General features: G+C 38.3%; 1 protein-coding gene across 5 annotated transcripts in view; it reads left to right on the forward strand.

Annotated features, from left to right (window-relative positions):
* The window catches only part of TESK2 (testis associated actin remodelling kinase 2), a 111,851-nt gene that overhangs the window by 60,954 nt on the left and 35,038 nt on the right, over nt 1–15,859 (forward strand). For all 5 annotated transcript variants that reach the window (XM_037149235.2, XM_037149236.2, XM_037149237.2 and 2 more), the window contains one exon: nt 7,914–7,962. In XM_037149235.2, the coding sequence (XP_037005130.1) occupies nt 7,914–7,962 (49 nt within the window). The remainder of the gene's footprint in view (nt 1–7,913; nt 7,963–15,859) is intronic.

A 15,859-nucleotide genomic window follows, 5' to 3' on the forward strand; every position in this document is an offset into this window, starting at 1 on the left:
TTGGTTTACAGATAGGCAGTTCTTTTTTGTGAATCAAAAATAAAGTTATTATTGAACCACTGGTCTCTTTTCTTTCATACCCATTGTCACAGAACAAAACATGGGCTTTGGAGCCAAACCGATCCAGATGCTAGTACCTTCTCCAACCTTTGTCAAGTCGCTTAAGTGCTCAGAACAAACTCATTTTCTTAAATGATAAAAATGGGGGCAATTTCACCTCAGGTAATGCATATTAAAACACCCAGCACAGTTTTCAGGTATATCGTTGTAATTGTAGTAGTAATTGTCTTGACAGCACTGGTGTAATGGCCACTAAACGCTTACTTGTTCCTGTTATGCAGTATTGAGCAGGTTTAAGTCTAACAGTACTGTCGGTGGTTTTTTGTTTGTTTGTTTTTGTTTTTTAGGACTGCCTTGACGAAGTAACTGCTTGAGCTGAAGCTACCCCTCTTTTTTGTTTTTTGCAGGAGAATAGCTGATGTATTTTAGACTGCTGTCATACCTCTCCCTCACTGTACTCTATAGATTATAAACTTTTGAGGAGGAATAGCATTTAAACTTCAATGTTTAGCTTTGAGTTTTATACAGAACTGTGACCTCAATAAATATTTGACTGAGTATAAATGCCACCAAGGAATATATTATTTAGAAAGTATCAAAGCCTAAAGTCTATCTATCCTAGTTTTGTAAACATTATGATATAGAATAGTGACCAATAAATATTCTGATTATGTATCTGTTACTAGTTTTCTATGACTGACATATCAAATTACCACAAACCTACTGACTTAAAACAATACAGAATTATTATTTCACAATTCCATTGGTCAGAAATCTGACACGGGCCTTACTGGGCTAAAATCAAGCTCTGGGAGGGCTGTGTTCCTTTCTGCAGGCTCTAGGGGAGGATCTGTTTCCTTTTTTCGGCTCCTGGCAGCTGCTTGCATTCCTTGGCTTGTAGCCCTCTTCCATCTTCGAAGCAGGCATTGATAGATTCAGTGTATTTTACATCCTATCCCTCTGACACTGTCTCTTCTGCCTCCCTGTTCTGCCTTTGAGGACTGTTTTGATTACTTTGGATGCTCTTTGATAATCTAGGATAATCTCGCTCTTTTAAAGTCAGTTGATTAGCAGCAATAATGATCCCAATTAATTAAAATTAGCAATTTTAATTCTTTCCCCTGGCAATATAACAGAACATATTCATAGGTTCTGGGGATCAGGACATGAACATCTTTGGATGTTTTCTGCCTACCACAGTGTCCCATTAGGAAAGCATTTTTTGAGTATATGCACAGGTGCTACTAAATAAGCCATATTAAATATTAGTAAATCTCGATTTATCTTTTTTACATAAAAATAATATGAGTAAAAATTCTAATTTGCTTTCCATCCTTTAATGGGTAATCTTGCTCATTTCCCATTTTGGAGATGGCTGGCTAACAGTAGGGTCTAGGAAAGGTCCTGCCATGGAATAGGAATTTTAAGTTTCAATTTAATTCAGTAAATATTCACTGAGACTGAACTATGAACAAGGCAATGTTTTTGATATATATAGAGACAAAACTACATGGTATATTTAATCCAGGTGAGCTAACTACTATGGTAAATAACTTAAAATCTTGTTGGCCTAAAAAGCTTGTTTTCTTATTCACGTCCCAGTCCGATGCATGTTGGGTGGAGGTGGGTAGGGAGCTCTTCTTTCTTAGCAAGGACAGGGCCTCACATGCCTCCACTGGTTCTTCTGCATCTGCTGGCAGATGAAAGACTAAGGTGTGGAGAATAGTGTTGAGGTTTTTATGGAAGAGGCTTAGGAATCACATATTCCTGCCCCTGAACCACTGGCCAGAACTCAGTGTGTGGTCTTAACCAACCTTTAAGAGACATGTAGTCTACTTCAGGAGAAAAAGGGAAGCAATTTATTTTTTTAAAAAGTAGTCATTCTCTTCCACACATAACATCTCTTTAAATTCAGGAACCCTTTAAATTCAGTGGGAGAAATAGATATAGGTAAAATTTGATGTAGAAAACAGGCCTGATAAGTGTTACAACAGAGATTTTTATAGAATGACATGAGTGTAGAGGGAAGAGAAAGATTAATTTTTCATTAGAAAGATTAGGGAAATATTTGAAATTATGTCTCTGAGATAGGAATTATCCTAACCATCCTCAAAGGGCCATTTTCAAAATTGAATGACTTAATGTGTGGCCGCGTCTGGCACACTACATGGTTTATAAATGTTTGGTGTTATTGTTGTTATTCTTATTATCAATATTTGGAGATATTTTTGAACTAAGTTTTTTAGGATTGATTGGTAGAGCTTTGAAAAATGAGTTCCAAATGGACTCCTTGTAGCAACAATATGGAATTCAGAACATATTTAGGAGTGGCAGTTTATGTAACTAAACCATAGCGAATTCAGGTGGAATTCTTTATGTAACAGAAGATAAAGAAGAGAAGCTTGAGTCAGATCATTCAGACCATTGAATAACATTAAGGAATTTGGACTTTGATCAGGAGATAGGAGCTGCCACAAAGAGATTTTGAGTAACCAATAGCTTCTTAAGGAAAGGGATCGTGTCTTGTTTTTATATTCCTTTATATCTCATTTTTATATCCCTTTAATAACTATATGAAGAGGTAATCTAACAGTGATTAAGAGCACAGACACTGGAACTCACTGTTGAGGTTTGACTCCTCTGCCACCAGCTGAACGACTTTGGGTGAATTACTTAATTTCTCTGAGCCTCAGCTCTTTATCAGCACAATTGGGATAATAAAAGTACTGCTTCACTACATTGTTGTGAGGATGAAATGAATATAATGTTTACATAGTAAGTGCTCTTTAAGAAATAGTCATTACCAAAATCACAGTCATTACCAATGCCTGGCATACAGTCGGTGCTGAATAATTTTTGAATTGTCAGAGTTGATTTAAATTTACCCAGCAAGCGCTGATATGCTGTTATATGCCCAGCAAAAGAATGCTGTTAAGAAGCTTATGTCTAGTAGGCATGTTATAAAACACAGTCCAAAGTAGGAAATGATGCTGTGGAGGGTGGGGTAGATGGAGTGCCTTGGTGGTTCAGAAGGGAGCCACATTTGTTTTGTGGGAAAGGAAGTATTTGAGCTGGGCTTTGAAGATGGGAAGATTCTATGTGGAAATCGGGGGTGGGGGGGCATTCTAACCAGTGGAAACACCCTGAGAAAAGGCAAAGGTGTGCAAGAGCATGGTAATAACACTTTATGGGAAATGGTAAATCACGCTACAGGAAAGACTGAGGCATATTAAGCCTCTGGTCAAAGTGGAATTTACTAGTAGTATCAGAGTTAGGAGGTTTCTTTACAGTCTTACTAACTTCAGAGATCAGCTGTCTTTTGTATAGACTGAGCCTTGCTACTCAGTGGGTGGTTCCTGGACTAAACAGCATCAGCATCCTGGGAACTTATTAGGAATTCAGACTCTCAGACCCCACCCTCCAACCTATAGAATCAGAGTCTGCAATTTACATGATTCTTAGGTGATTCATTTCTACATTAAAATTTATAAAGCACTGATCTAAAAAACAAAAGCAACTCCTACTTCTCAACAGGAATGAGTGCGTAATGTGAAACTAAAAATAACAAATTTGAATAATTACTCCCTCTCAAGCACATGCATTAAGAAATTGCTCCCTTCTTGAACTCAGTAATTCTAGCTGACATGATTTGGAGTGTAGTGGTAGTGGGGAATAAGAATCATTCAGGCCCTGACCAGTATGGCTCAGTGGATGAAGTGTCAACTTGCAAACCAAAATGTTGCCAGTTTGACTCCCAGTCAGGGCACGTGTCTGGGTTGCAGGCCAGGTCCCCAGTTGGAAGTGTGTAAAAGGCAACCGATCAATGTGTGTCTCACACACTGATGTTTCTTTCCCTCTTCTTCTCCCTCTCCCTCTCTCTCTCTGAAAGTAAATAAATAAAATCTTAAAAAAAAAAAAAGAATCATCCAGGATGTAATTTTTTTAGGTCCTGTTTCATAACAAAAAAGATCTGAGGTTTTATTGACAAGTTGGAGTTTGATATAATTAGCAACACAAATTTCAGTGAAAACTTACTGTTAATATTAAATGCTTTTCTAGGCATATATCACTTCCCTGTTAAGGATGAGTAATATTTCCCTTTTATAATATATTCTGTTTATAGCAACTGGAATGATTAATTCTGCTCAAGCTCCTCTTCCAATATAAAGCTAAGGCCTGTCTCAGCTTGCAAGCTCTGTGACACCTTTTTGGATGTGGTAGTGGTGGGAAGGAAATGAGGTTGAGAAGGTCAGGCAGAAAAGTTTCCCATAGAAGTAGAGTTGTGCAACACCGATGTGATGTGGCGATGTGAGTGGGGCGTGTGGAAGAAGGCGTGCAGAAAACTGTTACAGGAAGCCAGTACCTCCTGAGTGTTCTGTCTGTGATACTTCTGTGGATGATGTGGTCATAGTGACTGTGGGTCTGTGGGGGAGGGGAGGAGGGCATCACACTGAAACCAGGCCTTTTCAGCTTCTAGGAGACCCATTTTTTTAGAATGTAGCCAATGTTTTGCTGGTAGAATCCTATTGCCTAGCTTCTCTGTAAATATTTTACTTAATAAAATAAATACCTCTTGTCTTTCCAGCCTTGCACCTGCCTCTAAGTGTTCTTTCTTATAATTTGAGTTTACATCATGAAGCTAACTTGGTGATTATTGTTTGTTTTATTCAAGGAATGCTTGTTAGAATCTTACGTTCACAGCATTATGTTTCAGATGCTGTACACAGAAAGAGATGAGATGAGCTCTGTACTCTTAAAAACCTTTCTTTCTTCACTAAGATTTTATTTATTTATTTTTAGAGAGGAAGGAAGGGAGAAAGAGAAGGAGAGAAACATCAATGTTGCCTGTTGCAAGCCCCTGCTGGAGACCTGGCCTGCAACCCAGGCATGTGCCCTGACTGGGAATCAAACCAGTGACCTTTTGGTTCACAGTCTAGCACTCAATCTACTGAGCCACACCAGCCAGGGCAAAACCTTTCTTATATTACATTCTGGAGAAGGAATTGGAAATGTTAAAAGAGGAAGAAGAATAGCTAACATTTTCTAGTGCTTATTATGTTCCAGGAGCCCAAGTTATCTCATTTATCTTCACAGTAACCATATAGGTTAGGTAATACTAATAGTCCCATTTTGCATATGAAGATACTGAAATACAGAGAGGTCATGAATAAGTGAGAGAACCCGGATTCAAATCCAACCAGTCTGATTCCAGGCCCTGGACCACTTCATTTATGCTAATGAACAGTCAGTCTTTCAAAGGAGGATAAAAGTACTAGCAGTACTGTCGGAGGAGGAGGGGCCTAAGGAGGAGAGGTAGAGAGAAGATTAATGTGGATGACATCCAGGAGATTTTGATAGAGAAGAAGAAATTTTAGCTGATTCTGGAAGGATGATCCTCAGTAAGTAAAATCTTCCATCTCAGGGAGGAGCTTGAACTTAAGTTTCCAGGTCATAAAGATCATTCATGTCATTCGACAAATCTTTACTGAGAGCTTGCTTACTGTGTGCCAGATGCTATCTATACCAGATACTAGAAATGCAGAGAGAAATAAAATGGAATCTTCCAAGGTAAGGAAAGTGACAAAAGAGCGATGTGGGTTGTTGTCCTATTTTATAGAGAGGAAAACTAATGCTTGCCAAGAAAAGGGTGGAGGTGAGATTTGAACCTACACCCTCTACCCCCTCTAACTTCAGAGCCCTTTTAACCACTGTACTATTTTGCTTTCCATTTCTTCCCAAGCCAGAGGTATGTTTCAGCTAGTCATCGGAGCCTGCATCCTATTTTCAGTACTGCCTAGATCTTTCCTCAGATCCTTCCTTTCTCAGGTTCCCACCAAGTCTCTGGATGCACTTAGAAAAAGCTAAGTGCATCTCTGGTCTAGTGGACCAGAGACCACTTTTTGGAGAAATTCTGAAATTTCCACATTAGTAATTTTGCTTGAAGCAGCATGTCTTTAAAACTATGCTGTTAAAACAGCTGACCAGGTACTTTCCCTCACTCAATTCCTTTTCACTCAGCAGTTGTTTACTGAATGTGCACACCTTTGCTAGGCACTGTCAGGTGCTATGGTCACAGGGAAGAATGTGATCTGGACTCTGCCTTCATGGGACTTTATGGTCCTTTCCAGCACAGTCACTGCTGTGCCAACACCCTCACTTATAGTCAGTCTCTTCCCTTTCTTTGTTCTTCTGAACTAAAACTTATTCGAGAATTGTGAGTCTTGTTAGCAAGACTTCTGTCTTGGCAACCCAAACCCCATTTGTTGCAGACTTTATGACATTTGTCATATCCCACTTTATGATCATTAGTCATAATCATTGATTTATGGTATTTACTTATTTACTTATTTATTTTTATAGGGTGGCATGGTATGGTTTTTATTTAGGAGTTAATTTTATGTATAAATATAACCTGTTGGTTGAAATAAACTTAAAATATAATATGTATATACACTAAAAATACCCACTTGCCCCTCAGTGCCACTTATTAATGTTTCTAGACACTTTAATTAATATACACACTTTTTACACAAATGGGATTTGTAGCTTGATGTTAGTATATTTTGGATATCTTCCCATATCAGTGCATAAAGATCAAATTTGTTCTTTTTTTTTAAGGTTTTATTTATTTATTTTTAGAGAGAGGGAATGGTAGACAGAAAGAGAGGGAGAGAAACATTGATGTGTGGTTGCCTTTTGCATGTCCCCAAGTGGGCACCTGTCCTGCAACCAAGGCCTGTGCCCTTTCTGGGAATTGAACCAGCAACCATTTGGCTCACAAGCCAGCATTCAGCCCACTGAGCCACAACAACTAGGGCAACTTCATTCTTTTTAATGGCTGTATAGTTTTCTAGTCTAGGAATATACCACAAATATTTAACCAATCTTCATTGATAGTTGTTTAGATTAATAAATACTGGTGGAATAGGTGCTTTTTACATGAATTTTTTTGCTCACTTAAATTGAGTATATTCGTAAGATAAATTCCTAGAAATGGAATTGTTAGAGCAATTAAAATATTTGATAGGTGTAATTAGTGGCCATTTGAAAAAATTGCTGCAAGAACTTAACAGTGTTTTCTGTTCATGTTTTCTCACCTTCTTGACATTATGAATTTTAATCTTTTTTCATTTGGTAGATTTAAAAAACAGTATCTCAAAAAAGCAATACTTCCTTGTTTTAATGTGTATTTCTTTTATTATGAGTGAATTTGAGCACATTTTGATATTTTTATTAGTTATTTATACTTATTTTTCTGTGAATCATGCACATGCCATTTGCCTACTTTTCTGCTGGTTCTTTTTTATTACATATTTGGAAGAGTTTTTTTTTTTTATGTAAAGGAAGTTCTTTGTCATTCAGCAAATGTAGGCTACCCCCACTTTCACCCTCTGTTTGTGAATTACAGACCTTCATATTGGGTAGTCCAGTCTGCTAACTATTTAGATGAGGAAACTGAGTTCCAAATAGGTTTACAGTTAGTGACATTTTTTGGCCTCAGGTTGGGAATGGTGGTGGTGAGTATGTAGTCAGTAGCAGAGCTGAAGCCAGCATCAGGGTTTTTTACTTCCAGTTTGATGTGTTTTTAAATATCATGCTATTTTTAAGGCTTACCCCCTCCTTCCATCATTGCTTTTTACCACTAGGTCTTACCACAACCAGACGTTTCATGTAAACTTAGAAATTTACCAGTCTGGTCTCAAAGTTTGAGAGGCTACAGGGTTGTACAGGAGCCCAGAGACTTCACAGATAGTAGATCGTTTCTAATGCATAGGTAAATAAACTAGCTTCTCTATATGGCAGTTATGTTTATGTCGTTTTCATTCGTTTAAAAACAATCTTTTGTTTTATAGGTTCATGGGTGTATGTGTACATCAAGGACAATTGCATGCACTTACAGAGGTAAGACTTCAATAAATGTGCTGAAGATGACTTCTTTGCCTTAGTTTCAGCAGTTTAAGGTTCTGTAGTGATTGATACTTGCATATGTAAGGAAAATGGGTGTACCTTTGTTTATACAAAAATGTCAGAGTTAACAATGCTTTCTTCTGTTGCCTGAGGGCAATGGTTGTATCTCTTAATACTCTTGGATTCCCTCAAAATACTTGGTAAATACTTTTAAGAATGTAAGTGCTCAAATAAATTGTTTTTTTGCTGCCTGGATGATCCCCCCATCCCCCCACCCCCACCCCTAAGCTAAGGGATGGCATCACTTGGCTGCAGACTCTGTTACAGCAACAAATTCCCAGACCACCCAGAAACGTTTGATGTCCTGATCTAGAATATCACCTTCACTAATATGGGTTCCTGATGAGTCTCATTACCCAATGAAATCAGTTTATATCTCCATTGTTATTTCATTCTCTGCCTCTTCTAGGCAGATGAATATGTATGTGATGGTCATTCTTGAACCTCTGAGGACCAGAGAATCCTCTTAGAACAAAAACTTCCCAAGTTCAGTTACTGAGTTACCAGCTCCAGAATTTGCTTGGGTGCTTCTTAGAACATAGATTCCTAGAATCTTCTGGGTTTAGTAGAGTAGGTCTTCATAGGGCCCATATGTATTCTTAAAAGCTCTCCAGATTATTCTGATGAGCATCTAGATTTTAGAGTCTGTTCTAGAATGTTTTTGCATTTCTTCTTGAGAAGTTAAGTACCAAAACACGAAGTGAAGAAATTTAGGAAGGAAAATTGTGTAACAGAACTTGTAAGAGTACTGGTTTTCCTGCAGGCTTGGTGCCTGGTATTAGTCCTTAGTATCTTGTGAAGGAGGATCCCATGTGCCTCTCTCTGTGTCTCTTTTCTCAGTTGCTTGAGGGTACCACAATGTGGAATGTGTGTAACTATCTGCTGCTTCTTGTATGGAAAACAAAGAAGGTGGAATAGTAAGGTAGTTAAGAGTATGGGCTCTGAAGTCTTGATTATCTAGGTTTGAATCTCTGTGCCTCAGTGATTTTATCTGTAAAATGGAAGTAATAATAATAGTACCTGCCCCAGGGAGTCTAGACAGAGAAGAGGACTAGTAGCTAAGCCCTACAGTGCCAGTCCCCAACCTTTTTGGCAACAGAGACCAGTTTTTCCCCTGGGTTGGGGGTAGGGGATGGAGGGACAGGAGGCAGAGCTCAGGCAGGCTTCCCTGGAGCCCTGGTTCCTGACAGGCCACACAGTAACTGTCTGCCCCTGACCTAGAGTATTTCGATTTTAAAAGTCTTAGGGAAGGGCAGATTAAGGAGTGGCTAGTGAGGTAGGAAGAAAACCAGGAAGGAAAATCTGGAATGGAAAGGAAGAAGGAGTTTCAAGAAGAGAATAGTTAATTGTGGCAACTGCTGCTGCTGATGAAATGATGACAACCTCCCAGGGATGTTGTGAGGATGAAATGTAAAATGCTTACTTAGCACGGTGCCTGGCATGTAGTAATTACTGAATACATTTTCAACTAGGGTAGCTTTTGTTATTAGCAGTGACTAGTCCCTCTTGAACTCCTTGAAATGTCATTGTTTTTCATTTGGTACTTCGTTCTATACTGTTGTAAGTATCATTAAATTTTTTAAAAACCTCTTATTAAATAAAGCAAAACAGAAAAAACACACGTATGAAAAGTATACAGCTCACTAAATTTATATAAATGAGCACACCCATAACCAGCTTCCCAGATCAAGAGATATTTTCTTTGTATTTCTTTTCTCAGAAGTGAGTCTATAAATTCTTCAAAGACAACTCTTTCTTTTAAGCCTTGTATTTGCCAGAGCTCTGACAGTAATGATGGTAAAAGTATTTGTTGTACTCCCTGCTTTTATCATTGTTTTCTGAACTATGAGGTCATTGGAAGGACTTGTATATTATAAACATATTTTCATATTTGTGATCATGTCCCAAATTTAGAAATGGGATGTAATGGAAATGGCAGAAATGAATGATCTTAATACAACATTCCCTTGGCCATGTTGCACTTAAATAATATTTTCTTTTGCTTTTTAGCTTGTTTATTAGCTATTTATAACATATGGTGGGTGTTCTGTGAGTGTGCATTTCTAGTATCATTAATGAGATGTTGACATAGCTTATGATATTAACACTTTTTATTATGATGCTAATAGGCCAATGGTCACAAAGTCCAAATATCCAAATGGTCTTAAAAATTTTCAGAAGAGGATCAGCAAAGGCCATCATGGCATAGATCTCTGGGGACTCCTATACCTAATTGCCTTTTAATTTTGTCTTGGCGCACAGCTATTAGTCTCACCAAGGATCATAAAAATAAATTACTGATAACTTCTAGCACAGCACTTAAAGCTTGAATGACATTTAGTAAATATGTCTTGATTGGTACTATGCCTTCTGTCCATAGTAATGTGAGCATTGTTCCTTATTTCTCTTAAAATAGCTTGCCAGTAATTATAGTAGAGTAGTATAGCTTTTGTTAATGCCTGTAAAGTATTGATATTATTAGGAAGAGTATTTCCCACATTCAGAATGATCTGGTCTCTTCTGGACTTGAATAATTTCCACAAGTCTTCACTGGCACTGAAGATAGTTGAATTTGGAACAGACACTGCACACTCGGGCGCCCTTGGGTCAGTAGTGGTCCGCTCTAGGTGGGGCTTTCTGGGGCAGTTTTGCTCCAGCTGTTTCTCATCTTTCCTTCTGGGACCAGTGGGCTCGCCTGGGCATGTCCTTTTAAAGATGATACCGGAATAGCAAAAGTATGCCAATCCATTTGCACAAGTGCTTTTCATGATTCTGCTTGTGTTCAACCTTGCTTGGCCAACATCCCATTAGACAAGGCGATCAAACGCCTGAGTCCATGCTGGGAGCCAAGTTACATCAAAGGGCATGGACTCAGTAAGGGGTGAAGAGTTGGAACCGTTGTTGCAGTCTTCCGTACCCTGAAATATCCCAATTATTAAATCATAGTTATTCATCTTTTCTACCCTACTTGAGGGTAAAGACTTTCTCTCATTTTACAAATCATAACTTCCAGTTATTAAACACCCACTATGGCTAAGTGCTATACATGGCACTTTTGTGTATTAGCATAATTCTCACAATTCTGTAGCCAAATTTCTTCCATTTTATAGGCGAGAAAACTAAGGCTTAGAGAAATTAAGCGACTTCCCCTAAGTAGGATTTGGATCCAGGTTCATCTGACTTCAAAGGCTATATTCTTTTCACCGTAACATGCTATCCTTAGTTTATTTCTGTATTCCCCATGGTGCTAAGCACAGGTTCTTGTATATGCAGCGTGCGTATTTCAGTGTGACTGACTTGATACATATTTTGGGTTATTTGGAAAAGATATTTCCTGGCTATTGGATATATTAGAATGTGTTTGGGTACAAGTAATACAAAATAGTTCAATGCCCTTAAGCAATAAGACTTGACTCATGTAACTGGAATTCTAGCCATTTATTAGGTTAAGGGTTGGTTTGAATCAGCAGTTAAACAGATGTTATCCAGAGACCCCACTTCTTTCTATCTCTTTGCTTCATCTTTACATTGTCAGCTTTATCCTAAGGTTGGCTGTCACTCAAATAGCTATCAACAACTTACATGCTATATGTTTTCTCTTCCGTATACAAGGTGGAGGGTGCCAGTCAAAGAAAGAGAGAAGAGAAAGATACTTGTGGACAGATTATGCGTCATATCATAATGCTATTCATTTTAAGCTTAGTAAGAAAGGCACAAAGAGGGGAATATCTTTGTAATCAAATGGTTTGGGAAACCTCTTTGTGCAGAACCTCTCAATGCCTAGAAGACTGGGAATTCAGGGAATGGGTAGAGTATAAGGTTGTGGGGTTGCGGTCTCAAGTAACCATACTCTCTAGTCCAAGGAGTCAGCAAATGCTTGGAAGGTAGGTTTTGGGGGTCTCTCTTGCCTTTTCTGCCATGAATAAACTATTTTCTTTCCCCACCCTGGCACTAAGAACAACTGAGGTGTAAACAGCAATTGCATGGCCTAGTGAGGTGATGTAACCTGTTTACAGCAGCGTCTCCTCAGTCTGGCAGATACTTGGTTCGGAAAATAGCTCAAGAGGGAATGGATCAGCCCTGTAAGGTGACTGAAGAGAATTTTTTTATTCACATGGCCTTCATCCTCTTATCACTCACTCTTTCCACCCCCCACTATACACCTCCCTTCTTTATTAAAGATTAGCTTAATTAATTTAGGGAATTCCATATGTGGGTTGATATGTGTTGTTTCTGAGTTGCTTTTTGTCAGACCTATAAGAAGCCTTATATAATCAGAGAGCTTACAGTGAAAGGAAACCCTGTGGTTTCAGTGACCACACTTATGCATTATTTATAAAACTGAACAGCCAGACCCCGATTCTAGTTTCTTGGTTTACAGTAATAGTACCATTATTTGTGAGTGCTTCTTTTCTTGTTTTTGTGTGACACTGTACAGAGTTTTCTCCTGGCCTTATTTACCTTAAGCCAGATGTGAAATCATTTGGTGTCTATTTGGGTTATATTGGTAGCACAGCCATATCTATCTTTCAAGCATGGGATGGATTTGGGGAAGCTATTACTACCATATGGTAGTAATATGGTAGTAATTAAGAGGACTCACCAAATGTTTGCCTCTGTGACTCATGCTTCCTAAAGGAATAGTGAGGGTAGGGAAGATGACAGAGATGTGAATTAGCATCTGTGAGGGAAGAAAGAGATTCACTTCATACATACCACTCTTAAGTGAATCTGCTGTAAACCAGGTGCTCTGCTAGGCTCTGGGTTTATCAGGGTGAAATAGAAGGTTCTTCCCCAGTGTACTACCCCATAACAAACTACCCTAAAATTTAGTGGCTTAAAACAATCATTTTATTTTGCTTGTGATTTTGTAGGTCAGGAATTCAGAAGGGCTTTCCTGAGTCTCTGATCCACGTGTCAGCCGGGGTGGCTAAGCTGGAGGACCTACTTCCAAGATGGCTACTTCATTCACATGTCTGGTGCCTTGGTGCTCCTGGGCTTCTCTCCTTCACTACATGGTGTCTCATTCTTTAGGTCATCTCCATATGGCTTGAACCTGGCCACAGCTTGGTGATGTCAGGATAGTGTTAGACTTTTTATGGTGACTGATGAGAGGTACAAGCCAACCAAGTGGAAGCCAGAAGACTTCTTATGACCTGGCTTTGGAAGTTCCATAATGTCACTTAAGCTGCATTTTATTGGTTAGCTTTTATTCAAGGGTAGGTGACTTGTTAAGACTCTACATCTCAAAGACCATTTGTATTTCACTGTTGAGTCTTTCATGAACTCGTGTTTAGTGACTGGGATAATGAGAAATTTCTTATTATGCTCTTTTTTAGAAACTACTTTTTAAATATCTAGCTGTTACTCCATGCTGTTAACTCTCAGGTCTCCGTATATATTAATGATATTTATTCAATATAGTTTATATATTTTTTCTGTCATCTTTTGTTTTACACCGTTTCAGTACAGTTTAGCTCGTTAGCTTGGTTACCCTTTTCAGTCTTACTATTTTCTACTGTTAGAATCCTTTTCAGCCAAATAAAAAAATATGATGTTTTTGACATTTTTCTTACCTCTGGAATTTAATCAGTTCCCAACCCTATCCTCATATTTTCCTTTTGATTTTTTTCTGATTCTTTTTTTTCTCTCCATTCCTGCCACAATCTTATTCCATGGCTGGATTTCTATGAATATTTTGTGGCTGGTTTTCCTGTCTCTAGTCTTTCTTTGCTTCAATTTAATATGCGTCTCCTCAAATCTTCATTAGACATAATTTGATAATATGATACTTCTGTTTAGCCCTGGCTGAGTAGCTTAGTTGGTTATAGCATTATTTCAATATGACAAGGCTGTGGGTTTGAACCCTGATCAGGACACATACAAGAATCAACCAGTGAAGTTCCAGCTAAGATGAAGGTATAGGTAAAAACTCTTCACTTCCTTGCACAACCAAAATAAGGATAGCAATTTAAAAACAGTAAATGACCAGAAGTGCAATAAAATCAAACTGCATGGAACTCCGACAACCAAGGAGTTAAAGAAACATTTATCCAGCTCCATAGGAGGGGTGGAGATGGAAGACGGGCAGCCAAGCAGAAAGGATATGGCAAGGTGGGGACTGGCTGAACTGGAAACTAAAGACTCAAAACTTCTAGCTGTAAAATACTGTGGGGGTTGCAACGGCCGAGAAACTCCCAGCATCACTGGAGAGTTTATTGGAAAATGGGGCTAGAGCAGAGTGAGCAAGCGGTGTCGTTTCCTCTCTGGCTCCTCCCCCACATACAGCGCCACAGTGCAGCAAAGAGGGTTGCCCCACACTGACGAATACCTAAAACTCTGCCCCCTTACATTTTACCAGGTGGGCCAAGACAAAGAAATATAGCCCAAATGAAAGAACTCCAGAAAACTCCAGAAAAAGAGCTAAGTGACGAGGAGATAGCCAATCTATCTGATGCAGAGTTTACACTGGTAATCAGGACGCTCACAGAACTGATAGAGCTCAGTTGCAAAATGAAGAAACAAATGAAGGCTACCCAAACTGAAATAAACCAAAATATACAGGGAACAAACAGTGAAGGGAAGGAAACTGGGATTCAAATCAACAATTTGGTTTAAACATCCAAGAGGAAGAAATAAACATTTCACCAGAACAGAATGAAGAAAAAAGAATTTAAAAAAATGAGGAGTGTCTTAGGAACCTATGGGACAACTTTAAGCAGTCCAACATCTGAATCATAGGGGTACCAGAAGGAGAAGAAAAAGAACAAGAAATTGAAAACTTATTAGAACAAATAATAAAGGAGAACTTACCCAATCTGGTGAAGGAAATAGACTTCCAGAAAGTCCAGGAAACCCAGAGTCCCAAAGAAATTGGACTTAAGGAGGAACACAACAAGGCACATCATAATTAAGTTACCTAAGATTAAAGATAAAAAATCTTAAAATCAGCAAGCGAAAAGGAGAAAGTTACCTACAAAGGAATGTCCATAAAACTATCAGCTGATTTTTCAAAAGAGACCTTACAGGCAAGAAGGGCTGGAAAGAAGTATTCCAAATCATGAATGGCAAGGACCTACATCCAAGATTGCTCTATCGAGCAAAGCTTTCATTTAGAATGGAAGGGTAGATAAAGCGCTTCTCAGATAAGGTCAAGTTTAAGGAGTTCATCATCACCAAGCCCTTGTTATATGAAATGTTAAAGGGACTTATTTAAGAAGTAAAAGAAGATAAAAAATTATGAACAATAAAATGACAATAAACTTGTAACTGTCAACAACTGAACCTAAAAAACAAAACAAAAAAAACTAAGCAAACAGCTAGAACAGGAACAGAACCAGAGAAATGGAGATCATGTGGAGGGTTATCAGTGGTGAGGGGGAGGGAAAGAATAGGGCAGGGAAGGTACAGGGAATAGGAAGCATAATTGGTAGGCATAAAATAGGCAGGGGGAGGTTAAGAATAATATAAGAAACAGAGAAGTCAAAGAACTTGTATGTACAACCCATGGACATGAACTAAGGAGGGGGGGTAGTGCTGGAGGATGGCGGTGAAGGGCAGAGGAGGGATAAAGGGGAGAAAAAAATTGGGAAAATTGTAATAGCATAATCAATAAAATATACTTAAAAAGAAAAATCAACCAATGAGTGCGTAAATAAATGGAACAATAAATCAATGTTTTTTTTCTCTTCTCTCTTTATAAAATTAATAAATTAAAAACACTTTTTAAATAAAATAAAAATAAAAACTTCAGGTTAGTATTCTAAACTCTTTGTCATCTGATTTCAGAATACAAATCCTTCCCTTTATTAGGTGCATCTCTTACTGTCTT

The sequence above is a fragment of the Artibeus jamaicensis genome, unplaced genomic scaffold (genome assembly GCF_021234435.1).
Source record: "Artibeus jamaicensis isolate MK-2021 breed Jamaican fruit bat unplaced genomic scaffold, CSHL_Jam_final scaffold_847, whole genome shotgun sequence".
NCBI lineage: Eukaryota > Metazoa > Chordata > Mammalia > Chiroptera > Phyllostomidae > Artibeus > Artibeus jamaicensis.